General features: G+C 48.3%; 1 protein-coding gene across 2 annotated transcripts in view; it reads left to right on the forward strand.

Annotated features, from left to right (window-relative positions):
• STAB2 (stabilin 2) overlaps nucleotides 1–20,991 on the forward strand; it is a 171,593-nt gene extending 150,602 nt beyond the window's left edge. For both annotated transcript variants that reach the window (XM_058308640.2, XM_058308641.2), the window contains 11 exons: nucleotides 2,571–2,764; nucleotides 3,930–4,071; nucleotides 7,784–7,917; nucleotides 9,446–9,611; nucleotides 9,733–9,839; nucleotides 12,642–12,761; nucleotides 13,517–13,657; nucleotides 15,165–15,275; nucleotides 16,090–16,218; nucleotides 17,952–18,068; nucleotides 20,486–20,991. In XM_058308640.2, the coding sequence (XP_058164623.1) occupies nucleotides 2,571–2,764; nucleotides 3,930–4,071; nucleotides 7,784–7,917; nucleotides 9,446–9,611; nucleotides 9,733–9,839; nucleotides 12,642–12,761; nucleotides 13,517–13,657; nucleotides 15,165–15,275; nucleotides 16,090–16,218; nucleotides 17,952–18,068; nucleotides 20,486–20,536 (1,412 nt within the window). In that variant the 3' untranslated portion in view covers nucleotides 20,537–20,991. The remainder of the gene's footprint in view (nucleotides 1–2,570; nucleotides 2,765–3,929; nucleotides 4,072–7,783; nucleotides 7,918–9,445; nucleotides 9,612–9,732; nucleotides 9,840–12,641; nucleotides 12,762–13,516; nucleotides 13,658–15,164; nucleotides 15,276–16,089; nucleotides 16,219–17,951; nucleotides 18,069–20,485) is intronic.
• Nucleotides 20,992–27,153: the final 6,162 nt, after the last annotated feature.

The following is a 27,153-nucleotide window of genomic DNA, read 5'->3' on the forward strand; positions in this document are numbered from 1 at the left end:
GTGGGCTGGAGCGGGCTTGTCAGCTACCTGGAGTCCATCCTAGCTCTTCTAATTCCTGCCCGGGCGACATCAGCAACACCTTAACCTTTCAGTATCTCAGTTTCCTTATCTAAAAATGGGTTTCCTCGTGCCTGACCTACCCACCTCACAGGTCAAAAATTTAAATGGGTTTAAAATTACTTTGGAAGAAATTCTAGCACTGATGTGGCAAAAGTGGCCACGGTAGTTGCTGGGGGCAGGGAGAGGGAAGAAGAGGTGTGATATGCGGGCATTTTCGGGACTTGGAGTTGTCCTGAATGATGTTGAAGGGACAGATGCTGGACATTATATATCCTGCCATAACCCACTGGGTGGACTGGGGAAAGTGTAATCTACAATGTGGACTGTTATCCACGTGGTGCAGCGGGGCTCCGGGGAGTGTTCGCCAAGAGCAATGAGTGTGCCGTGGAGGTGGTGGGGGGAGTGAGTGTGCCGTGATGGTGGTGGGGGGAGTGAGTGTGCCGTGATGGTGGTAGGGGGAGTTGTTGATGTGGGAGGAGTGAGGTGAGAGGTGTGGGGGTATATGGGAACTTCTTATATTTTTTTAATGTAACATTTGTTTAAAAAAGAGTGATCATAGGGAAAAAAAGTTTTTAAAAAATTGCTTTGTAAACTATGATGCATTTCCTTTTATCGTGTTTTTCTAACTCTAGATGTAGTGCATTCTTATTTCAAAAAACTCAAAGTGCTTTAAGTGTTAAAAATAATAAAAATACAATAAACACTATTCATCCTCTCAAAATAAAAACAATCTAAAATTGACTGTGGTGATGACGGCACAACTCTGTAATGAAAATGAGAGCCACTGAATGTACACTTTGAATGGACTGTACAAAGCATGGGGCTGTAAGCACAGGGAATCCTGTGGTGGAACATGGACTGTTGTTAGCAGGACAAATATGAGAACATTGTCTCATGAACTATAACAAGTATATCATGCTAATAATATAGGATGTTAATAATCAGGTAGGTTGAGGGAAAATACACCAAATGTAAGATATGGGCTATAATTAGTAGCAATATTTTGACAATGTTCTTTCATAGTTTGTAACAAATGTTTCACAACAATGCAACATTTGGTGGTGGGGAGATGTATGAGAGCCCTGTATGATGTATGAGAGCTCTGTATGATGACATGCCTGTTTGTTTGTAAGTTCCCAACTTTTATTTTACACTTACTGTTTATGTAACAACAAAAAAAACCTACGCATACTCTCACTACTCAGTGAGAACCACTGTGAACATAGCAATGTCTTTCTATAGTAGTTAGGATATAGTTTCCGCTCCACAAGGACCCAAAGGAACTGTGGTGTAGACAGGGCACATGTTTAAATATGTCCCATGGCTCAATTTGGAGGGAGGCATCCACGGCTAACACAGAGTTTCTCTCTGAAAGGCCTCCCAGCGACCCAGACTCCTTCCATCTTGTTGCTCTACCATCCTCTCACTTGTCTTCTCCAAGATGGCTGCTACCATAGGCACAGCCCAGACAGCCTGATGCACAAGAGGAAACTGGCAAATCGCCATCCTTTAAGGACGTGAGCTAGAAGTTAAAAAATCACTTCTGTTCCCATCCCATTGGCCAGAACTTCATCCCTGGTCACATCTAGCTGCAAGGGAGCCTGGAAAATATAGTATTGAGCCATGCAACCATGAGCCCAGCTCAGAAACTACTACTATAGCCAAAGGAGAGAGTAAGTATTAGGAGAAAGCTAGCAGTTTCAGTTACGTGTCCTTTCTAACTTTTTTCATGAATACTCATCAAGAGACCTATATACTTTCTTTACAAACATGAGATCTTGCTAGACCTGCCGTTTTGTAACTTGTACATGACAGTCCAGAAGTGGATCAGCACTCAACAACGGCTGCCATCTTTAGACTTGAGACTTTTTATCCTTCTGTTCTTTATCTCAGGGTCTCAAGTGGTTGCCATGACTCTAGACATAAAGGCAAGCAAGTTGCTCTTCAGCTTCTCCTGAAGCTAGGGCTGATCTATTATTGGGTTAAAATTGAGGGGATTATGAAAATGAAGGTCAAAAGAAGCAGCCCCACCCAGTGGGAAAGGCATGGGCTTTGGAACCTTACTACCCTGGTTTAATCTTAGCCTACTACATACCTGGCTGTTTTGCCTTTGTCAGGTCAGTTAAGCTATCTGACTGTCAGTGTATTCACCTGTAGAGTTAGGGGAATGGTATCCAACTCACATGTGCTAATTCTGCACACACATACACACACGCACACATATCTATTTCCTAACTTTGAAAATCAAACTTATGTCCAGGAACTGCCACCAAGGTAGAGGCCTACGTTTTGTGGCAAGGTGGGGAGAGGGAGATGGACAGAAGTCAGCAGGCCTGGTCTGTGAGGGCGCCAGAAGGATATGAGTGTTTGCAGATGTTGGCACGGAGGCACTAGGGCATAGGGAGAGAAGGCACCAACACATTGGGGTGCTGGAGGGCCCCGTAGCCCTGCTCAGAAGCCCGGCTACCACGATAGTAGCACACTGAGCCTTCTCTCCCCTTCCCTTGCAGTTGTGAATTTCTGCAAACAGAACAACGGGGGATGTGCGAAGGTGGCCAAGTGCTCCCAGAAGGGCACAGTGGTCTCCTGTGGCTGCCCGAAGGGCTACGACGGGGACGGCCGCAGCTGCACAGCCGTAGACCCCTGCGCGGACGGCCTCAATGGCGGGTGCCACGAGCACGCCACCTGCAAGATGACCGGCCCGGTAAGTCGCTCTTCAATGGGAAATTCAGAGGCAGCCGCCTGTGCCTCAGTTTCACTTCCCCACCGGCCTTGGGCCGTAACTACCGTCAGCCTCTTCCAACGCTTTCTTCCCAGCTCAGCCTATTTCTTGTTAAAAGTGGGCAGGCTAAAGGCAAAGTGGTAGCCCGGACAGGAAAAGGAACTTAGTGGAAAACCGTGAAATCTGAAGAAAGTTTATTGTTTAGTTCATCATGCTGTACCCATGTTAATTTCTTGGTTTTGACAAATGTGTTGTCATTATGTAACCTAACATTAGGGAAAATGGGGTGAAGAGTAGATGGAAACTCTCCGTGCTATCTCTGCAACTTTTCTTAAATCTGAAATTATTCCAAACTGGAAAGTTTATTGAAACAAAAAAGTTGGTGGGAAGTGGCATGCAAAGTGCTGGTTTTGGGCCATCGCTCAAATCCTTTTCAAATGGAATCTGTGTTCTTTTTATCTGGTGGAGAAGAGACTGTGGGAGATCATATCCATTACTAGTTATGAGCATGGACTTAGAGTCAGACTCACTTTAGGTCTAATTCCTGGATTTACAGGCTGTGTGACCTTGGGCTGACTCCTTAACCTCTCTGAGCTTTAGCTTCCTCGTTTATAAAGTGGGCCTTATAATAACATAGACCTCACAGGGTTACTGTGAGGAAAAACTGAACTCATTCTCTGATTCAGGAAATAGTTATTGAGTACCTACTGTCTACTGTAGGTGCCTAGGGTACAGCAATCAAAAAGCCAGGCACGGCCCAGCCTCCTGGAGTACCTGTACAGGTGGAGAGAGCGGGACAGTACTCAGTACAAGAAACGAGAAACAAAGGCACAAGATGCTTGTGAAGAGTGGGAAGAACCACGAGGTCATAAAGCAGGCCAATGAGAGAGCAGGGTCTACTTTATTTAGGAGGCCGGGGAGGTGCCGTTTGAACTGAGCGGTAAAGGACGACAAACTTTCTTCCTGAGCCTGCATGAAAGCAAGTCGTGACGGTCATTTGATTCCCACTGGACAGGAGAGGTGTATCCCCTTAGTCCTTCCAAAAACGCCCCAGGCCGGACAGTGGTCCCCAGGGCACGTGGAGGCCTGGGGTCCTGGGATCCTAGAGAAGGGGCTTTTTTCACCCTTTCCCACCCCTTCCCCACAGGGCAAGCACAGATGTGTGTGCAAAAGTCACTACGTGGGCGACGGGCTGGACTGTGAGCCGGAGCAGCTGCCCATTGACCGCTGCCTACAGGACAACGGGCAGTGCCACGCGGACGCCGACTGTGCCGACCTCCACTTCCAGGGTCAGTGTGGCTGGGGGCTCCTGGCCCCGGGCTCCGTGGTCTTCAGGCCTGGGAAGGGACCCGGGCAAGAGATGGAAAGAAACGGGGACCAAACAGCCCATAGATTGTCCGGGACCCAGCGGAGGCAGCGGGCCTGGAAGGAAACCTCAGCATTGCACCTGGAGCCTTCAGAGCCGGAGCCAGCCCCGAGGGTGTTCGGGTGGATTTTCCTGGCCTTTGGCTTTCCCAAGTTGCCTAGTAACCCTTGCAGCTGTTGCCTGGAATTGAATCTAAGACGCACAGCTTAGGGTATTTAAATAACCAAGAGGAGCTGCCTGCCACACGCAGAAGCTGAATCAGTGCTAGCCCAGTGCTTGGCATATACCCCTACTCACCTCCAGGAATGATTTGAATGGCATATGATAAACCCGCGGTGTAATAAAATGAAGAATCATAACACACTATGGGTAAAAAACAAAAACAAAACAGGTGGTATGTGTGGAGGCACTTAGGAACGGCACATTTTGAAGCCTGTTGGAAGAAAGCCGAAAAGGAGGACGTAGGAGCCGGGGCAAGGAGGGACTTCCGAGGTTCTGAAGGAGCACTAGAGCTGGTGGGTTTTTGTCAGCGGTCTTACAGACAGCATACGTTTAGTGAGGCAGTTTTTATACATCTCAACAACTGTTTAATTAACACCCAAGTCTTGAGACCCCTCAAATCCTTTCGGGTGATGAAGTAGAGGATATATAAGTAGGGAAAAATATGGAGAATATATAAGACATTTTCCCTTCTTGCAAGAAGATGCCCAGTGTAGCTGAGGAGCATTTTAAAATTAATAAGACATGGAAAGGAAAGCAATAAGTCGGAAGACGATAATTTATCACATAAATGATAAATGCAGTTAAGACCAAAGGGTAGAAATAGTTCAGAGAAGGGAAAGATCTCTAGGTGAGGGGAGCGAGGGAGTTTTCAGAGAACTTTAATGGAGTCCTGGGGCTATTGTGGAGACTTGAAAGATGTTTGCATTGGGCTCAGCACAGAGCAGCTGGCATGGGGGGGATGGCTTGGCCAGAGGGAAGAATGCCGAGGGGTGGGCTGAGAAGGACAAGGCAATGAGGAGGCAGAAGAAGATCAAGGCTGTGGACCCAAGGAAACAGGGTGTCTACTGGGAAGACGATGGGACTATGAAGAAAGGGACACACGGTTGACAGAGAATGATGACCGGGAACGGCTCCTAGATTATGTGAGATTTCTATCCCAGGAGAGCAGCCCAATGGGTTAAAGCAGGTGGGGAGGGAACATGATGAGAAGTTTAAAGAGGTCGGTGGAGGACGTTGTGTGCTCAAGGTGGAGGTGGGACTTCCAAGCAGAGGATCCTATAGGCAGTTGCTGTTTAGGATGGGGGCAAAAATGAGAGGATGGGACTTGGGACGTGGATTTACAAGTCGTTTGCCTCAGTGCATGGTTTTCCTGCATTACGTGATTCATTCCGCCAGTCCCGTCTGCACCCGCTGCTCCCTCACGGTTGGAAATCTCTTCAGCTCATGAAACATCATTCCTCTTCTCCAGGGGATTTTTCCCTTCTGCTTTTTTAGGAATTCAAAGAAAATGTTGGTCATGATACTAAGAAACTGGGCATCACACTGGCCCTGTCTCCTGTTGTTTCTCAGGGGTTAATATAAACTAGAGCAAAAAAGGGCACCACTGGATGAACGCCCTAGCATTCCCTTGGGCAGGTTACAGAGCCACCCCACTTTCAGCAGGAAGTGCCGCTCAGTTCAGAGGAGGGCAAACTGGCTAGGCCTTTTTGGCCACCAATTTTTCAATATGTGCTAAGAGCCTTAAAAATATTCATACATACATACATATACATACATATATATATATTCATACCAAGTCTCAGAGGCTCCATTTCCAGGAACTCATCCTGTGGAGATAATTAAAGGATTGAATGAAGATTTTAAAAATATATCCATCCCAGCAGTACGTACCATCACAAAAAATTAGAAACAGTGCATACATCTGTTTGGTTTGCTAAAGGCTGCAGGGAACAAATACCAGGCTTTTATAATTGGAATTTATGAGGTTAAAGCTTAGAGTTCTGAGACTGTGAAAATTCCAAATCAAGGCATCATCAGAGATGCTGTCCCACCGAAGGCCGGCTGCTGGCGATCCTGGCCTCCTGCCGAGGCAAACGGGGGGGGGGGGGGGGGGGGGGGGGAGAGGGGGGGGGCTTCCCCTCCTTGCTTGCTTTCTCTCCGAGCTCAGATGTGGGCAATCAGGCACAGGGCCTCCTCTCTTGGAGCCTCTCCGGGGCCTCTTTCCAAGCCTCTGTGCTCCACTGATTCCAGCCTCCAGGACCTCTCAGCTTCTCAGGGCTTCTCTCTCTCTGCCGTTCTTTCCTGTGTGTCTCTGCTTTTAGCCGTCCATCCATAACGGACTCCAGCGAGAGGACCAAGACCCACCCTGGGTCATGCCTCCCTGAAGCATCCAGTCAAAGCCCCCCGAACTGAATCCAGTCCAGTCAAAGGGCCCGACACCCACAGGAATGGATTAGCTTCAAGAACATGATCTTTTCTGGGATCCACAAAAAAGCTCCAAACTGTCACAACATCTAACAGAAAGAGATAATCAAACACCCTGCTACACATCCACTCAAATGCACTATTTAAAATTGTTGTCTTGGCAAGGAGACAAGGAAAAACATCTTGCCAACTTTCCCCACCTGTTACAGTGTCAAATGTTTACATTTTAGATAAGGCAAGCATGATCACACGACCTATGGACTGTACTGTGAGGTTATGGCCAAACAACAAAAACTTGAACTGAGCCTCTTTGCTGCATGAAATGTCCTTTCAGTGGCATTTTATACTAGACTTGCCAATATAAAAATGTGACTTGATTCTTGAACTATTTCTGGTCTCAGCACTCAATTGTCTGGCTAGGAAAAAAAATGTCAGCTGTGAAAAAAAACTACAAAAGTCTTCCAGCATCATAGCTGGAAAATAACCAGAAAAAAAATTTTTAATACATACTAATGAGCAGAAAACACACAGAGTCCTTGGCAGAAACTCACTCTAATGTATTTTTTAACAGTTGTAAAGTTCAGAAAAAGTTTTCAATTATAAGTATCGGTGGAAAAATCATGTTGCCAAAAAAAAAATTGTCACTGGAAAATGATCATGATTTAATGTCACATTTAAAAAGATTTCTAAATACTATAAACATAGTATGCTACCACATTCGTAGTACATATATAACATGTAAATGGATAGAAAAAAGAATGGAAGAGTATGAAATTATAGCAAAATTAAAAGTTACCATGGAAGCAGGAGTTGTGCAGGGGTTACACACCTGCCTCCCACGTACAAGGTCCTGGGTTCAATCCCCAGTGCCACCTAAAAAAAAAAATTACCAAAAATTCTGGAAAATGTTAACCAGGGTGTGATGATTATTTGTGGAGAATAGGATTATAGGGGATTTTGTTCATTTCCATTTTACTTCATTGCCCAGATTTCTACAATGAACCTGTGCTGTTTTCATAATTAGAAAAGAAATGTATTTTTTTTTAATGATGTGCTTCAATATATCTCCAGGTGGGAGTGGCTTCTCCCTGAGATACAGTGCCCTTCCATTCTGACAGTCCTTCAACGTCCTTTGCTGGGCTGCCCAGGCTGCCAGCACTACCAGCCAGGCCCACTGACCTGGACGACTCTTCTCCTTCCTGCTCTAGATACCACCGTTGGCGTGTTCCACTTACGCTCCCCGCTCGGCCAGTACAAGCTGACCTTCGACAAAGCCAAGGAGACCTGTGCCAATGAAGCCGCAACCATAGCGACCTACAGCCAGCTCTCCTATGCCCAGAAGGTGGGTCCCCAGTTAGTGGGTGTGCTTCAGGTAGGGTTTGTAGGCGAGAAGGCACAGACTCTTCTTAAGCTAAGGGCGTTTAGTCTGCTGCCTTCTCGAAGAGCCTGCAGGAAGCTCCTGGCATGATGGTAACAGTGTCGCCTTCGTTTACTGGGTGCCTCTTATGTGTCAGGCACCCTGCAAGCCACTTCACTTGTTAACATGGTGGTCCATCCTTACAACATCCCTGGGAGGTGGGATGCCTCTAGTCCAGTTAACAGAGTATCCGAGGCTCCGAAAGGAGACACATGCCCAAAGTCGTCCACCCAAGAGGTGGCAGATCCAGTGTTCAAAGGCAGCTCTGACTCCAAAGATCTGTCCTTGACCATGACATCAACTGCCATGGCGCAGGCAGAGGCGGGAAGTGCATCCCTAACAGCTGGAAACCAGGAAAAGCTCAATAACCACAGGGATCTCTCTGGCCCTGCAAAGCCGGTCCAGTTTCCCTGGACTTGTTAGCACTCCCTGCAGCTGCAGGGCCGTGAAGAGAGGAAATGGGGATTGCCCCAGCTCACAGCCACAGCCAGGTAGGAAATGGAACTCTCTGGCCAGAGCTCCTAAATGCAGAAGCCACCTGCCCGCATGTCCATTTGGAAAGGCTGGCACCTTGGAGTCACCTGCTGGCAATTGCACATGCTGGCAGGTGTCAGGAGGGGTTGGAGGAGGGTGGCTGCCTACATGGCGTGAATTTAGGGCTCTTCCTCCAGCCTCCATCACTCCCAAATGTGATCACTACCTCTATCATTCCATTGCACTTTCTTCAGACTTGACGTGTCTTAACCAATGAACAAATCTGATGCCAGGACCCCGCATCCTGGAGAGTCTGAATCTCTGTGCTCCCACTTGTGACTGTGTGGCCTTGATCAACAGGGACTGACACACAGTAGGAACTCAATTTGTAAGATGATGATGAGCTCTGGAGTGAGACTGCCTGGGTTTGGATCCCAGCTCTACCACTTACTGGCTGTATGACTTTGAGCAATTCCTCAACTCCTCTTTGCTTCAGTGCCCTCAATTATCTGGTGGGAATAAAAGTAGTTCCTATCCCATAAGGTTAATGTGAGGGTGAAAGGTGCTGACACGTGAAATGCCTTTGCATCAGCCTGAACCAGAAGAAACCCTCAATGAGGGTCAGTTACTATGATGGTGACGATGATGAAGATGGTGATGATGATGATTTAGAGTTCTTCAATACCTAAGTAGAAGAGCCCGCACCCGGGGGTAAATGGCTGTCACAAGTCCATTTCCTAGACCAGAGGGAAGGGAAATGAGCGTGCAGGACTTAAACTCCTACAAGAAAGAGAGGGCAACCCTTTCATTCATCCAGTTGCTCAGGCAACAAAAATTTAATGAGCAACTACTATGTGCCAAGCACAGGCAGTACAATGGTAGGCAAAACGAGACCAAGTCATGACTCCATGCACTCTGGTAGGGGAATCAGACGTGAACCAAACGATCCCCCTGTTGCCCCATCTGTGTGTCTCCGCAGGCCAAGTACCACCTCTGTTCGGCCGGCTGGCTGGAGAGCGGGCACGTGGCCTACCCCACAGCCTACGCCTCCCAGAGCTGTGGCTCGGGCTTTGTTGGGATAGTAGACTATGGAGTGAGAAACAACAAGAGCGAAACGTGGGACGTTTTCTGCTACCGGATGAAAGGTAACTGCCCTAGCTGCCCTGCAGGTTGCAGGCCGTGCAGGCACAGCCCGGCCGGTCAGTTTCCCGGGGGCGAGCCAGGGTAGCCCAGGCCCCTGCCTCACTCTGCACCCCCACCCTCCAGATGTGAACTGTACCTGCAAGGAAGGTTACGTGGGAGATGGCCTCTCGTGCAGCGGGAACATGCTGCAGGTCCTGATGTCCTCGCCTTCCCTCACGAACTTCCTGACGGTAGGTGCCAAGTCTGCCTGGGATGGGCTCAGGGAGGGCCTGCTGCAAAGCAACTAGCAGAGGGCAGGAACCAGAGGGTGCGTCCTGGAAGGAGGCAAGCGCTCCCACGCGTGGTTAAGAGCATGGCGCTAGACCGCACTGCCTGACTTCGAAGCTTGGTTTTGCCGCTTTCATGCTGCATAAGTTTAAACGAGGGACTTCCCCTCTCGGGGCCTCAGTTTTCTTGCCTGTAAAATGGAGATGGATGACAATAGCTCCAACCTCATAGGGCAGTTGTGAGAATTAAGTGAGTTAATATTTGTGAAGCACTAAGACCTGTGGATGCCACATGGAAAATGTTACATTTGGCTTTAGCTAATATTATTATCTGTTTGTGCCTCAAGCACTTTAGGAAATCTGGTCTGCAGGGATGAGCCGCTCTGCTGTCCTCCTAGTGAAATAGTCAGGGTGGATCACAGTTAGCTAAGCCTGCCTAGTGGTCACCCAGGGAGCCAAATTATCGACACAGAGCCAATGTGCACTTTACAGGCATTTAAAGTCACTTCAGTATTCTCCAAGTTATTTGCAATGAAGAGAAAGACCGAGTTGGAGAATTTGGGGTTTTCTGAGTAAAGAGCTAATAAAATTTAAAACAAACAAACAATAACCACTAATACTTCCTGAGTATTTACTTTGCACTGGGCATCTGATTGAGCCCTGTTTCATTCAGTCCTCAGAATGTAAGCTCCTCCAGGGTCAGGAGTTTTCTCTGCCTTGATCACCATTGAATCCCCGACACCTCAAACTGCAGCTGTCACATAGTATGTGTTCAAGAAATACTTGCTGAAAGGAATAAATCCTCACAAAACCTTGGAAGTCACTTCTACTACCCCCATGTTGTAGATGATGAAACTGAGGCTTAGCAGGGCCAATACAGCCTAAAAACCCAGAAGTGGGCTCAAACCCCGGCTGCCTGGCACCAGATCCCTCTCCTCCATGACGGTGACAAAGGGCAGCATGCGACTGGAGCCAGTGTTCCCATCAGAACCAGGCAATCCGTGACCTCGGGAGAAGAGGGTCCTGAGCATGAGTATTGGGCTGTCAGGATCAGGGCAGGAGTTAGACCAAGGACCCCAAAATTCTGAGTCTCTGCCCACAGCCTGAAAGTATCCATCTAGCTGGTCTAAATATCAGGGTTATCCTAAACACACTTATAATAAGTACCCAACTGACGTTGCTACCGTGAGGGAGCTTAGTGACAGCATTTCAGGAAAAAGGCAGCGTGAGGTCGAAACCCACTGGCTGTGAGATTTACTTCTCTGGGTCTCAATAGCCCTGTCTGCAAAGTAACAAATTTGGACTGGGTATTTCAATTTCTTAAAATTAATTCATTTCTTCAAAAATGATTTATCGAGCATTTATTGTGTGCTTGCAATAGTTCTGTGGGCAAAATAGCAAACAAACAATAAACAGGGTAAACAAGTAAATAGTATTGAATGCTAGAAGGTGATACAGCCTATTGGAAAAGAAAACGTAGAGCAGGTAGATAGGATAAGGAGGGGAAGGGGCTCCAGAGGGTGCCAAGTTTGTATCAAGTGACCAGGGAAGACCTCGGTGACATGATAGTTGAGCGAAGCATGAGCAGAAGTGGGGAGTTTGCCATGCATATTGGGAGGAAGAACATTCCTGGTGCAAGGAACAGCCAGGCAAAGAGCGAGAGAGAGCGAGAGAGAGCGAGAGAGCGAGAGAGAGAGAGAGCGAGAGAGCGAGAGAGCGAGAGAGCGAGAGAGAGAGAGAGAGAGAGAGAGAGAGAGAGAGAGAGAGAGAGAGAGAGAGAGAGAGAGAAAGGAGCCACATGAGACCTCGACTTTTCCTCTGAGTGAAATGGGGTGTATTAGCCAAAGGGGTGCTGATGCAAAATACCAGAAACTGGTTGGTTTTTATATAGGGTATTTATTTGGGGTAGGAGCTTACAGAATCCAGGCCAGAAAGCGTAAGTTACTTCCCTCACCAAAGTCTGTTTTCACATCTTGGAGCAAGATGGCTGCCGACGTCCGTGAGGGTGCAGGCTTCCTGGGTTCCTTCCTTTCAGGGTTTGGCTTCTCTCTGGGCTCAGGGTTCCTCTCTTCCTGGGGTTGGCTTCTCTTTCCTCTATGAGCTTACTTCCCTGGGCTCCAGCTTAAGACTTCAACATCAGACTCTAACATCAAAACTCCAACATCAAAAACCCTCAACTCTGTCCTTTGCCATTGCCTTTCATCTAATGATGTGGCCCAATCAAAGCCCTAATCATAATTTAATCACGCCCAGGTACAGACCAGATTACAAACATAATCCAATATCTATTTTTGGAATTCATAACCACATCAAACTGCTACATGGGGGCCATTGCTGGGTGTTGATAAGAAGAGATTTGAGGCTTCACTTATGTTTCATGTTTCAAAGGACTGCATGGAGAATATTTGGCTATGACACAGGGGTTCTTAACCTTGTTTGCCCCTCAGACCCCTTTGCCAGTCAGGTGAAAACTGTGGACCCCTTACCAAGTCCACACTATATTTAATAAATATATCACACCCACACCAACACATCCCCACAAGAATAACATTTTTTGAATTTCGAATCAAGCTCACAGGCCCCTTAGGACCATAGAATTAGGGGAAGAAAAAAAAAATGCCTCCTAGAAGGAAGAGCAGAGGAACTAGACGAACAGGAATATTCCCAGAGGGGTGACGGACTTGAGACTCTCTCCAGCCCCCTGAGACCTCGAGCACTGGGCCCTGGGCCGGCTGGCCCAGCTGACAACTTCCTTCCTTTCCCCAGGAAGTGCTGGCCTACTCCAACAGCTCAACCAGAGGCCAGGCGTTTCTGAAACACCTGACTGACCTGTCAATCCGTGGCACCCTCTTCGTGCCAGAGAACAGCGGGCTGGGAGGAAATGAGGTGAGTTGGGGCCCTGGAGCCAGGTCTCTGGAGCCAGGGCTTTAAAAAATGCTTCTCATCGGTATCAGTTATCTATTACCATGGTCACATGGTATGGAAAATCACCCCAAAGCTTAGTGGCTTCACGTCCATTGATGTCAGATCCGCAGACATCTGCAGATCAGCTGGCGGTTCTTCCGGTCTTGGCCAGACACACGTGCGTGTCTGAGGTCGACTGGCTGTCGATGGTGGCTGGCCTGTCCCGGCGCTTGGCACCACGGGGCTCTCCTCTTCCAGCAGGCTCGCCCAGGCCTGTGCCCACGGCGAGGGCAGGGAGCAAACGCAGCGAGAGCAAGCCCAGTCCCGCCAGCGTTTCTCCAGCCTCTGGTCACATCTGTTAGCAGCCCGCTGGGCCCCCAGACCACTTGGCCGAGACCAGAGTCGGAGCAGGAGGCACACGCCTTCTGTGTGTCATGGCACCCAGAGGAATTGGGAATATTTATTCCACCCACCTGCGGACAGCTGTGGCCGGCAGGTTCTGACAGCCCCAGGCCCTGTCGGGCCACCCAAGTGCTGAGAGGACAACACCTCTGCCACCTGTAACCCACTGACGACCATACTTTCCACCAAACATTGGGAAACTCTACTTCAGACAATAAAGATGACTTTCCATGATCCATCTTAGCCATAGGTGGGCCTCTGGCAGAGGCAAGAAAACCAAAAAATCTGTTACTTGGCCTTTGAATACCATTCTTGTATTTCTCCTTTCCTCCTAGACCCTGTCTGGGCGGGACATCGAGCACCACCTTGCCAGTGTCAGCATCCTTTTTTACAATGACCTTGTCAATGGTACTGTCCTGCAGACGAGGCTGGGAAGCAAGCTGCTCATCACCTCCAGTCAGGACCAGCTCCAAACAGTACGAAAAGCCTTCTGGGACCTCTTTTGCCCAAGCACAAATTAGGGGTGCCCATGCCAGCTCCATAGACTTGTTGGTAGAACTGGAGATAATGCATGCAAAGCTCTGGTCATACTGCAGGTGCTTAATAAATGACAACCATTGTAATGTGGAAACTCTAAACCTGCAATTCTCATAAAACAGGAATGGTATTAACTGCACATCATAGCACACTGACTGTTAGACCCTGCCCAAGCTGGTAATGAGGAGTGATAAATGAAAGCATTTTTAAGGCCTTCTGAGCCCTTGCCTTTGCTTCTATCAGACTGTCAGTCTGTCCCAGGCTTTGGAGTCCAGTGGCCTGGGTCTGAATGCCAGTTCTGTGACTTGCTAGCTGTAAGAATTTAGACACATTATGCACCCTCTCTGTGTGTCAGTTACCTCACCTGCAACAGAGGGAGGACGGCCACTGCCGTTGATGTTGACAAAAATGATAATGGTGACGCTACTGATATTAGTGATGCTGTTGGTGATCGTGATGATATGGGTGATGAGAGTAATGGTGATGATGATGGTGGGGGGGTGGCGGCGATAATATTGATGATGACAGTGTTGACGATGGTGATAATATTGATGTTGGTGATGATAATGATTGCGATGATATTGACGGTGGCGGTGGTGGTAAAATTGATGATGATGGTGACAGTGCCAATACTGTTGGCAATTGCGATGTTGATAGTGGTACTATGGCATTGCTGATATTGATGGTGATGGTGGCAGAGGTGACTCTAATGACCAGGATAAGATGTCTAAATCATACTGTTGTGGCGATTCAGTGACCCAAGGCTTGTGTAGTGTTTAGAAGAGTGCCTGACATGTAGCAGGTACTCACTGAGTATTATTTTTTAAGTTTTTACCTGATAGGTGATTTCTATTATTGAAAACCAACCGCTGGAACCATCTGGGATCTTGTTAAAATTGCATATTGTGGTTCGGCGTGTGGTGGGGGGGACTCCAGGTTCTGCCTTTCTAATGATCTCCCAGGTGATGCCCTAGCTGTAAGCCGAGGATCACTTTTTGAGTAGCAAGGGGTTAGATCACCTTCCTTTTCCTTATAGTGTGGTGTGGCGTGATGTTCAGAGCAGAGGACCTGGGGTCCAGAGGTGTGGGGTTTGCCACTTACTACCTGGGTGACCTTGGACAAGCCATTCCCCTACTCAGGGCCTCTGATCTCTAGTCCGTCAGGCCAGTGGGTTGGCAACATGACGCTGAAGGTTTGGGTTCTTGCAGCCCTTAGACTCTAAGTTACTCTCAGATTCAGTTTCACTCCTCAGCTTCCTGGCACAAGGGCCGCCGCTGTATTCTGGGCTATGTAGGTGCCCGATAGCTGTCCTGGGCTGCCTTTCAGGGAGGACAGCCCAGAAACCAAGGCTCCCAGGCCTCAGGGAGGCTGCACAACTTCCCTCCACGGAGGAAAGAAAACCCAGATGGATACGGATCCCCACTGACCCTTTCCTCATTTCCTCAGAAGGAGACCAGGTTTGTCAGTGGAAGAGCCATTCTGCAGTGGGATATCTTTGCCTCCAATGGAATCCTCCATGTCATCTCGGGGCCTTTAAAAGCCCCTCCTGCCCCTGTGGTGAGTAGCCAAGGTCCCTGGCAAGGGGCCAGGAGGTACCCCAATTCCCACTCCCCAGGAGGCAAACTGTTGCTAGAAACCCTGCCCACCTCACTCTGACACAGCACCTGTCACTATTAATATTTACCAAATGAAAGTGGCGGGATGGGCCAGTGGAGGTACCACTGGAAGGGGAGTGAATAGCTCAGGGTTCTGCTTCTGGCCCCTCCACTTCATAGCTTTCGATCTTGGCCAAGTGCCAGGACATCTCTGAGCCCATTTTATCATGTGCAACTCGGGCCTCATGCTGCCGGCCTCCCTGGGCTCTTGGGAGGACTTTGAGTTAGTAAAAGCAAAATTCTTAGAGCAGCCCCTGACACATGGTACCTGCTAGATAAGGGTTGACGGCGGTGGTCAGTATTCTGACCTTCCCCCAAAAGTGTGAGGGAGGGGTTGGCACATCAGGCTACTGGGAAGTAACACAGCATAGTGGGTACATCCTGGCTCAAAGCCCACCTCCATCACTCACTGGCTGTGTGACCTTGGGCAAGGACTTAACCTCTCTGTGCCTCAGTTCCCCATATGAAAATGGAACAGTAATAATTGTCCCTGCTCTTTGGGGTCTTGTAATGTTTAAATGGGTTATTTTGTGGGAGGGGCTTAGAACAGCCCCTGGCAGTGGTAAGGACTCAACACGCATGAACTGTATTATTATTTTTATCTTACCTGGCTCCGAGCTGCTTCGGGCCAGCAAAACTGGGTAGGCCCAGGATGGGCACCTCTTCCGGGGCGCCATCCGTTTTAAGTGTTGACGCCACCCCCTTTCCGTGCTCAGGCTTCGGCCCACACCGGCTTGGGAACCGGGATATTCTTCACCGTCGTCCTGGTCATTGGAGCGATCGCTTTGGCTGCGTATTCTTACTTCCGGCTGAACCGCAGAACAATAGGCTTCCAGCATTTTGAGGTAAGAGAGAGAAAAACAGGAGCATGGCGATGGGGCCCTCCCAGAAACCCAGCCCCGGCTCTGGGCTGCTTCAGCTTGGATGCTTGGCCCGCCAGCAGGGACCCCCGCCCCAGGCTCGCCCCCACCCCCGGGCACTTCCTGCCCTGAGTGAGGGGCGTGCGCCCGAGGGGAGCACAAGGAGCAGCCCGGGCGCCTCTTCCGGGCTGAGACCCGGCTTTGGCGGGGAGGGGGAGGTGGCCGGTGGCTCAGACCCGCCGAGCTTCCAGGCCAGTGCTTTGGCTCGGGCCTCTGGCACCCAGCTCCACAGAAGGCAACGTCGCCAGGGACCCGGGAGCCACGCTCGCCCTTGGAGAATTCGCTAACAAGCACCCGCCACGACAGGCTAGGGCGTCAAGCCTGACTCGGCCGGGGACCGGTTTAGCCGGAGGCGGCGCGCTGCTGCCAGCCCAGCCCATTTCAGTCCCCTTGAGCACGTGAGCCGCATCCGGGTCAGCAGGGCGCTCGAGCCGCATCCGGGTCAGCAGGGCGCTCGAGCCGCATCCGGGTCAGCAGGGCGCTCTCGTTGGCTCCTCGGGACCCTGGGAGGCGGTCGGCAGCAGCAAGGCGGCTGAGCGTTCTCCCTGCAGCGCCTTCTGCTCCTTCCCGGCCCTCTCCCTGCTGCTGCTGCCTCCGCAAGACCCGCCGGGTCAAGAGTCTGGAGAGCCCCCGAGCAGCAGCTCGCCGTCCTTTAGCAAATGACTAGCACATTTACAACCTCCCGGGGCAATCTCAAAAACATCATGTTTACCGGAAGTCAACACACTGTATGACCTTTCATACGAAGTTCAAGGACAGGCAACATTACTCCAGAGGGATAGAAATCAGAATAGTGGCTTCCTGGGTGGAAGGGGGTACGGGGTAAGGGGCATGAGAGCACTGAGTTCTGGTTCTGGAGCCTCAGCTTGGTAGCTGTGTGACGTTGGCCAAGTGCCAGAACATCTCTGAGTCCCAGTTTTCCCACATTTTTCATCTGCAATGTGGGGCTCATAATGCCGGCCTCCCTGGGCTCTAGGGAGGACTGTGAGTTAATAAATGAATTAATAAATGTCCCTGCTATATAAAGTGGTTAGTATTCTGACTTTCCACCAAAAATGTGAGAGACGGGAGGGCACAGCAGGCTGCTGGGAAGCACCACAGCATAGTGGGTAAGAACAGAAGCGCTCAAGCCATCCTGGCTCAAAGCCCACCTTGACCACTCACTGGTTGTGTGACCTTGAGCACGGACTTAACCTCTCTGTGCCTCAGTTCCCCATATGAGAATGAAACAATAATAATTGCCCCTGCTCTTTGGGATCTTATAATGTTTAAATGATTATTTCATGGAAGGGGTTTAGAACAGACCCTGACAGTAGAAGAACGGGTATCTCGACTCCCTGAACTTGGTGGTGTCTCACAGGGGTCAACATATGTAAGAAGTCATCAAACTGGACACTTAAGATCAGTGCATTTTATTGTGTGAAATCACATCTCAATAAGGTACTGTTAAAAAGGAAAAGCTCAGGGAGCAGGTGTAGCTCAGTGGTTGAGCATCCGCTCCCCATATACAAGGTCCCAGGTTCAATCCCAGGTACCTTCTAAACCTCAAAGCTGCCAGAGGCTGGGGCATAGCTTGCTTTACCCGCCAACTTGGCTGAGCCACCCCTGCCTCAGAGACAGGCCTGGCTTCCAGCCCTGGTGTTTGTCTTTCTGAACAGTCAGAAGAGGATATCAACGTCGAGGCTCTCGGCAAGCAGCAACCTGAGAACCTCTCGAACCCCATGTACGAGAGCACAACCTCGACTCCCCCAGAACCTTCCTATGACCCCTTCATGGTGAGTTTGCCTTTCTATCTATGGATGGGTTCGGCTGGGTGTGAGAGAAGGATGTCTTTCAGCAAATCTCAGTGGACAGCTTGACACCAAGAAAGCTCACTGCTAGAGCACGTCTCAGGGCAGTCAGCCTAAAAGCTGGTGTGGCACACTGGCTGAAGCCAATTTGGTGGGCCAGGATTCCTGGGTTCTTTCTGGTGGATGGCAGAAGCCTCCCGGAGGTAGAGGAAGAGGTGAGCTGCAGGTCACCCCATCCCAACTGCACGACCAGGTGAGCTGTCACCGTGAATAAGGTCTCAGACTGAATTCTGCTGCCCATGCACACATTTATGAGCTAGCAGGTGCAAAGGACAGCCTTAGAAAAAGTTTCTTTCCTCTAGCTGTCCTTCGAACTTAGACTCACACTGTTTTCCGGGAATTTTCTCCTTTGTTGTCAGAGCTATTTGTCATTGAGGAGGCCTTTTGTATCTATGGGTGAATGTTCTGCTCTGGTCTTCCAAGAAGAGACCATTTCTCCTAGAGTTGATGGTCCTTGAGCTTAGATGGGAACCCCACTGATCCCTTCAAGCCAGGGACCCCGGGGCAGAGGGTGCCATGCCCACTGGATGTGGAAGCTATGCCCTGCCCACAGTTTATTACGGTTCTAGATTGAGAAGCTAGGGATTCAACTTAATTTTTCCTTGTATATAAAAATGAGAAAAGTTGATGGCCAGTATGCTGCGTGCCCTTGTCAACTCAGCAGACTCTGAGCTGACAGCATCCCTCAGGTCCAAAGAAATACTTGACCCTTGGCTTGTGAGGATCTACACTTCTCATGCAATATTAGCTGAAGCCAGCACTGCTGTAGTTGCTTTATTAATAACAGATGCTGTTTCCCCACAAGACTGCACACTAGTTATTGAATTTTTAGAAGAGGCACGGAAAGAAACAGCACCGAACTATTATCTTGTGCCATTTTTAAGCTTGTATGGTACAATGGATGCTCCTGTTTTTCTGAAGGAAACTGAAGGTAAGTATCTTATGCGTCTTTGTGCCAGAAGTAGCTGATTTCATTTCATCGATTGAAAAACAATCAGGTCACAAATCTTATTTTGTTTTTTAATCAACCCCATGTAAATGTTTGTGGTCCAAATTGCAAGGGTGGTGAGCAGTTAAACTGCATTTATTAACTAATGTTTTTTTTCTATGAGCATTATTATGTTGGAATCAATTATTTTGCTTGTTTAAAAAAGTAGGAAAAGTAAGTCATACATCCCATTAATGAGCTCCATGCAATCCCAACAGCCTGTCCTCTTCTAATGGCTCTTGAGCACCATGCGTGAAAGATTAACCTGAGGCAGGCGAGGTGGTATCCTAAAAATCCAAGTCAGCTAACCTTCTAGTCCAGGGGTTCTTAACCTTTTTTGTTCTACGGACCGCTTTACCAGTCAAGTGAAAACCACGGACCCCTTCTCAGAATGCAGCAGCAGATAGCTTTATGACTTTCAACTAGCATCGGGTCTAACAACCACCGTAATTTCCAAGCAATTCTTCGAGATATGCAACAACTTTAATGGGATATGAAATGAATACCACTGTAATTTATCACACACATTCATAAGTGAAGGAAATATTAGATTTCAGTTAGAGGTCAGAGAAAATAAATAAGTTGATTTTTTTTCAATTCAAACTCACGGACCCCCTGAAACCTTTGCACAGACCCCTTGGGGGTCCATGGACCCCTGATTAAGAACCCCTGTTCTAGTCAAACCAGGTGACAAGAATCTTCCAGTAACAAGAGTCCTAAGCCTGGAGTACCATCCCAAAGAACAATTAGAGCCCACGCCTTATATACTGAAGTCTGGGGTGCTGGGATAATTTTTGTAGCCAATCCAGATGTCTTGAATACCACTAGTCCCACCCACAAAAAAAAAAAACATTTCCGACATCTCATATGCTAATTAACAAAGCCTCCATGCTGATCAGACGTAAAGACAGCTGGCTGCCTCTGGAGTGTTGACTTCTGCTTAGGCTTTCTCCCTGGTTCAGGAGAATTTCAGCCTGAAAGGCGTTTTGTATAACCATATGGGCTTAAGGGGTGCTCACATCTTGCTAAATGTAGTATCTAACTTAACCCTCACGCCTATGTGGCAAATAGGATGAGGGCACTTTCTCGATGAGGAAACTGCAGCGGAGGTCAGGTGAGTTGTCCAGGGCCACAGAGCTTCAAGCCCAGAGGCTGCCCCAGAAGTGCCCTTAACGCCACCCCGGGATACCGCAGGCCTGGAGGGACGCGCCCGCCCCACGGGTGGTCCCAGGGAGCGTGGGGGACAATCACGTTTTAGGTCTCAGACCGATGGCGCAAAGAAAAGCTGCACCTGGAAGGACTAGACAAGCGGAGCAGCCCGTTTCTGAGTGTTTGACGGGCCTCTCTCTTCCAGGACTCCACGGAGCTGCAGCTTGACAGCAACGACCCCCTGGGGGGGCTCTGAGGGCCCGGACCTCAGCCATCGGCACCTCCGAAGGCCGTCAACTGTGACTTCTCAGCACCGGTTGCCTTTTGGGAAGGGAAGGTCCTCTGACATTTTAGAGTATGGAGGAGCGCTCAGAAGCCACCCCTCACCTCTTCGGTTAATCTGGAGTAGGGGGTGTCTTCTGTTTCTCTGGGTGAGGGACCATGGAGTAGCATGGGCCCCAGCCACCCATCAACCCAGGGTGACTCCGCCCTCCCCTGCCCTCCTCTGTCCCTTTCAGATGGCACTTGCTACGTTCTCCCCTCCTCGGCAGTCTCTGCGGGCTTGTCTTGTTTCCCTCTTAGATTGTAAGCTCCAGAAGGCAGGGACTGGGTCTCAATCATCTTTGTACCCTAGCACCTAGCACAGTGTCTGGCACATGAAATGTACTCAATAAATGTTTTTGGAACAGAAATAAAGTCAAACAGAACAAATCTAGCATTTTTGGGAAGCAAAAATATTGCTCGCCATGGGAAGAGGCAAACAAGGAAGCCAAAATCCATTAATTAGAAGGAGCAGATGTAGTTCCAGTGGTTGAGCACCTGCTTCCCAAGTACAAAGTCCTGGGTTCAATCCCCAGTACCTCCTAAAAAAATTTAAAAAAAATTTTTTAAACCCAGCTATCATTGGAGAGCAGATGAAGCTCAGTGGTTGAGCACCTGCTTTCCCTGTACAAGGTCCCAGGTTCAGTCCCTGGTAACTCTTACCAAAAAAAAAAAAAAAAAAAAACCCAGTTATTAGGACTAATTAGGGCCTAAATATTCAACGTCTGCCTTATAAAATTCCTCCTCAATGCAGTTTTGTTTGTTTAAAAAGACATGATGACCACAGTGTGGTGGCCCTTCACACCCACTGCCATGGCTATAATCACAGGCGGCCCATAACAAGTGCTGGTCGGGACACAGGACAAGTGAAACCCTTGTAGATTACTGGTGGGAATGGAACGGAGCAGCCACTTTGAAAAACAGTTCGGCAGTTCTTGAAAAAGTTTTAACACAGAATTACCAATATGCCCCAGCGATTCTAGTCCTAGGTAGGTATCGAAGAGAAATGAACATGTATGTCCACACAAAAAATTGTACACAAATGTTCACAGAAGCATTATTCAGAATAACCACAAATAGGCCAAATGTTCTTCAGTCGATTGAGTGGATAATCAAAGGTGGGATGTCCATGCAGTGGAATGTTAGCCCTACAAAGGAACAAAATGCCGATTATACGTTTAACATGGGTGAGCCTTGAAAACGTTATGCTAAGTGACGGAAGCCAGGCACAAAAGGCCACATATTGTATGATTCCGTTTACATGAAGTGTCCAGAACAGGCAGATCCACAGAGACAGAAACCAGATTAGTGGTTGCCAGGGGCTGGGGGGAGGGGCAGTGGAGCGTGACTGCTAATGGGTACAGGGTTTCTTTTGGGGGTGATAAAAATGTTTTGGAATTTGATAGTAAATAATAGTTGTACCCCCTTGTAAACAAGTTTAAAGACCACTGAATCGTAGACTTTAAGGGGTGAATTTATGGCATGTCAATTATACCTCAATTAAAAAAAATTTTTTTTAAGAATATCTGATAACTAGAATCAACACCATCATCTTTCCAAATATTATAAGTGGTCTGGTGTATGGGACTTTTTAACACAAGCAACCTGCCAGAGAAGGTTGAACATGCCCCTTCCACCTTGAGTACACTGCTAGAGTGATACATACCAAAACCCCTTGCTTCAGAGGGCAACGGAAACACCTGCTCAAGTAGCAACCAGGTATTAGGCAGTTAAAATTAACATTTTGCGAGTGTTCGATTCAATTTAAAAGTTTCAGAAGAGTATGCTCTCGCAAGTAGGCTTTCCCACCAAGCCTGCACCTGCTGCAGCCTTTTTGCCCCTAAGAGAAGCCAGCCTCAGGGCCAGACAGCACCAGAGAGAAGAGTGGATGGAGAAATGCAAAGAAGGCAGGCCTTGGAGAACACGGGCTGCCGAAGGAAAACCACCCTGAAGACTGGAGGGTCTCTGGGCTGCGCAGCCGCAGGACCCAGCACCTCCCCTTCACTGTTGAGGGCACCACAGTGAAACTCAGTACAGCGCCCTCTGGGGACCACTGACCCCATTGTGTATTTGCTTCTCTGCAGCATTTAAACTCATCTCTCAGAATCATGGGGTATCAGAATTAAAAGTTTGCAGAGATCGCCACGCTCTGGGGAGCCTAAGGCTTCAGAGGTGCCCCGGGCCTCCCCACCCCTACGAGTGAAACAGGTCTGCTTTTGTTTGTTTATATATGGCCTTCTTCATGAGACTATTTAGGGTGGAGAGTCCAGGGATGGGGTGGGGGGGTAGTTTAAAAACCACCAATCCAACCACACTCCGACAGATGAGCAGAGGCCCAGATAACTGTGAGGAGTAGTGGCAGGTGGTGCTGCCAGATGGGGTATGGCTGGAAGAATGTAGGTTCCCTCTCTCCCAGCCCAGGGCTCTTCTTCCTCCCCACAGCCTCTGGCCCAACGTCCATGTCGCCACACTCATGGATCTTGGCTCTACATGCCACATAGTCTGAAAATGCCGGTCAATTCCCCCCTTCCCCTAACAGAAGATCCCTTGCAACCTCACCAGGTTTGTGCCAGTGTTCAGCCTGAGTTCATAAAGTCTGGGACCCTAATTCAGTTTGCATTGTTTTGTTGGAACTCAGGACACAAAACCCTGAAACCTAAAGCTTCCTTAGCACCTTTACTCTAAACCCTCAGGAAATAAAGTCCCCAACTGGAAACGACTTATTTCAATTAAAGGATGCAAAAGAGTTTACCCTGCTGTAGGATGAGGCCAACCCCTCCGAAGGCACAGTGGAGCCCGGGAATACTCTGATTCCCAGTACTCTGGGAATACTCTTGATGACGTTGTTGAGCCACTGCATGGAATCAACTCTGAAGCCTCCCGTGTCTGGGCCTTCGGGTTACAGAAACCTTAAATCCCCTTGCGGTTTAAACCAAGTTAGAGTTGGGTCTCCTGATACTCGCAAGATAAAGAGTCTTTGCTGAGAGGGTAACGCCTGCATAGTTACTCCCCACCTGTGGACCCTGGACAGGAGCTGAGAGCACGTGACCAGGCGAGGGCTGCTTGGCGGAAGGCCTCACTGTTAAGGGAGGGAGAAGACTACGAGCCTCCACCTGAAACCTCTTCTGGTCCTTAGGAGCCAGGAGAACAGGGAGGGAAAATACTCTCATCCAGCTACTTACAAAGAAATTCTGAACCTTTTCTCTTAACTACAAAAATGTTCATTTCTTATTATAATTATCTTTGAGGAAAGGGCTTGTCCAAGGTGCAGAATAATGAAGATAATTACGTTTTCTTCAAACAAGTTTGAATTTAAGAGAAGACAGTATTCAACTAATTACGGACTTTTTAAAATTGACATTTTGAAACAAGGTTGTTAAATAAGTACATTCTTATATGCATACTGTGATCATTTGGTGTTGGATGGACCCCAGAAAATGTCACTAGAGCTAATCCATTCCAGTGGGTGTGAACATATTGTAGGTGGGGCCTTTTGATTAGATTCCTTCAGTTAAGGGCCCTTTGGATTAGGTTACTTCAGTAAGGTGTAGCCCAAGGTGGGTCCTAATCCTCTTACTGGAGTTGTTATCAATGGGATACACATGGAGAGAAAAAGACAGGAGCTGAGAGAGAGATAGCCACAGACGGAGCAGCCAGAAGCTGAAAGCAAGAGCCTCGAGGAGAAGGCAGAGCTGGCAGATGCCACCACGCGCCTCCTTCCCACGTGACAGAGGAGTCTGGAGTCGCCAGCAGCCAGTCTTCAGGGAGAATGCGCTGCCTGGTGATGCTTCGATTTTGATGCTTTTCTCAGCCTCCCAACTGTAAGCTTGCAAGTCAAAAAACCTCCATTGTAAAATCCAACCCATTTCTGGTATGTTGCTTTCAGCAGCTTTTTGCAAACTAAAACACATATATCAACGGAATCTCCATAAAAATGTCAACTACAAGTACAGACTGACCTGTGTGTGTTTGATTAGCAATTCAAACACCAAGAGTGGCATTGGACAAGCAATTCTTTACGAAGTTCCAAATAAATCAAAGCTAAAAATCTTCCTTTGATTTAAACATAACTGCACTCCTGGAATATCCAGTATAAATTGAAATCACGTCAAAAAACTCTTTGTGATTACATGTAAAACAGGTTCTAGTTATAGAAAACTATGAACAGGTTGCCACCTCCATGGACGTCAGGCAAGACCTTCATGGTGGTGTAGGCAACAGGGCAAACTGCACCAGGCGCTTCTGCGCCATCCAGGACGTTGCCCACGCCAGGTCCCTCCCTGAAGTGCTGTCACTGCGACAAGCCAACACCCACTCCAAGCCCACACATCCCCATATTGTCCCCTACAGAGAAATACTGCCCGAGGTTAGAATCGCAGCTGGGGCAGGCATGAAAGGCTGGGCTGGAATTAGGCAGGTCTCCCCAGAGCCCCCTCGTGGCCCAAGTAACTTGGTTGCACATCACCTGGGTTTCTGCTGAGCCAAGTCTAAAGTTCTAGAAGTCACTCAGCTATATCCCAACTCCAGGGAAGGAAAGAAGCCCCAGTTCCAGGCAAAGGAGCAACCTACTACCCATCTTGAACATGTTGTGATGTCAGAAATGCCATGTTTTCCAGGAAATAGCCCAAAAAAGAATGTGGGACAGATTCACCAGGGAGGAAGAAAACCGGCAAGACGTCCATGGAGGGAGAGAATGAGGTTAAGGTATCGACACAACGGGAGGTCAAGGATATTAAGGCATTGAAACATTTAACATTTTAAAAACAAGCCCTTCAAAATAGTTATGAATTTATCCAAAACCCAGTAGTGAATTGACTTCCGAACATTTACTCCTAACTCAGTATTTTCTTACTGTGAAACACCGCTTCCAATTTCCATCTCTCCTGGTAATGTGATTAGAAACGTGGGTACCTGGGCATCTTCACGTTCTCAAGGCGGGAACAGCCTTGGGGGAGAACACTACGTGGTCTGTTGCCCAGGGAAGGCTGTGCTCAGACCATAGTTGATGTCTGTGGCTTAAGTGCAAAGTCTTCAAGCCCTGAACACAAGCGGATGAGGTTGTCAGGGGAGATGAGGGTGGTAAGAAAAAACTAACTCTGGGATCTTTCAGTGGGTCCCTCAGAAAATGACAGAGTTTTGCCATTGCCTTGGACACACAAAATGGATAACTTACAATAAACCAGTCAATACAATTCAAACTTTTATTTGGCAGGAAGTCCACTGTCACGTAATAAATAGAATCAACATTTAGAATAAATAGCAAATTTATGTTCAAAATAAATAGTAAATCTACCTAATGTGTATTTATTGCGTCTGATATCATACAGGCATAATTTGTCATTCCACTAAATAATTAGAAAACTGTTTCCTAAGTCAGGTTCAAACCTGCAGTACTAGAAAAGTAGAGAAGCACGGTTGCACGCCAGGTTCCGGGAAAGCAGACACTAAGAGGGAGACTGGCATGCAGGAAGTGGACCATCAACATAGGCCTGTCTGTAGGGGAAGGGGGAAGGGAGGGGAAGGAGAGGGGGAGGGGCAAGATTGGCCGAGGGAGGGGTTGGGCTGTAAAGTATCCACAATGATCCCCAGCTGACCCGACAGGGTACTCCAAAGCTCTGATGGCCACTCGGACTTGTCCCATTTGGGGTATGAAGCCCAGGCTTGGTGCCCCCACGTTGACCAGACAGAGGTTACAGGTTGCTCTGGGAAGGTGGCATAGCCTCAGGTGAAACAAGGCTCTTCAGCAGAGGAAACTCCCAAAGGGGGCTGAGAGCTGCGGACAGGCAGCCAGGAGCTCGCCCAGCAACTGGGAGAAGCAATCTTCTGTACTAAAGCAGGATTTGAGCAGCCCAGTCCAGCATCCATTACTCATCCAGGTACAAACGAATGCAACTGGTACCTGAGCCTGGCAGCCCAATAACCCCAAAAGAAGCAATTATGCCATGTGCTAGAACACCATGGATTTTATCCCTGGCTTAAGAATAAAATGCCCAGAAAGCAGATTTTAAGGGAATACAATGACTACAGAACTTCTTTCTCTATTTGCATCCAAGCTACGAGGCAGGCTTTCTTTCAGCAAGGTAATCTTGCCATTGCCACCAACACAATCCACTAGATCAAGGGTTGGCACACCATGGCCTGAGAACTAAAGCCAGCCCTGCCACCTATTTTTGTAAATAAAGTTTTCTTGGAACACAGCCACGCCCATTCCTCGAGTAGTGGCAACAGAGAACGCAAAAGATACTATCTGGCCCTTTATAGGAAAAATTTACAGAACCCTGGATTAGAGAAACGTCTTTCCTTTCCTTAATTTGCAAGTGGTGGCAAAGGTTAGCTGAACTTTGAGCCAACCTCCAAAATGCTAAGACAAGAAAAAAAAAAGGGAAAACAGTACAATGGGAAATTGATATTAAGAGAACAAAATCCAGGCCCCCTAGTCCTTGAATCAAGCAATCAAGGAACCCTGCCTCGGGCAAAATTTACCTTGGAGCATCCTAGGTCAAGTGCCCGCAAGTGGTTCCTTGGCAGCAAATAAGCACTAGGCATTGTGGA

Source organism: Dasypus novemcinctus, chromosome 12, assembly GCF_030445035.2.
Source record: "Dasypus novemcinctus isolate mDasNov1 chromosome 12, mDasNov1.1.hap2, whole genome shotgun sequence".
Classification (NCBI taxonomy): Eukaryota; Metazoa; Chordata; class Mammalia; order Cingulata; family Dasypodidae; genus Dasypus; species Dasypus novemcinctus.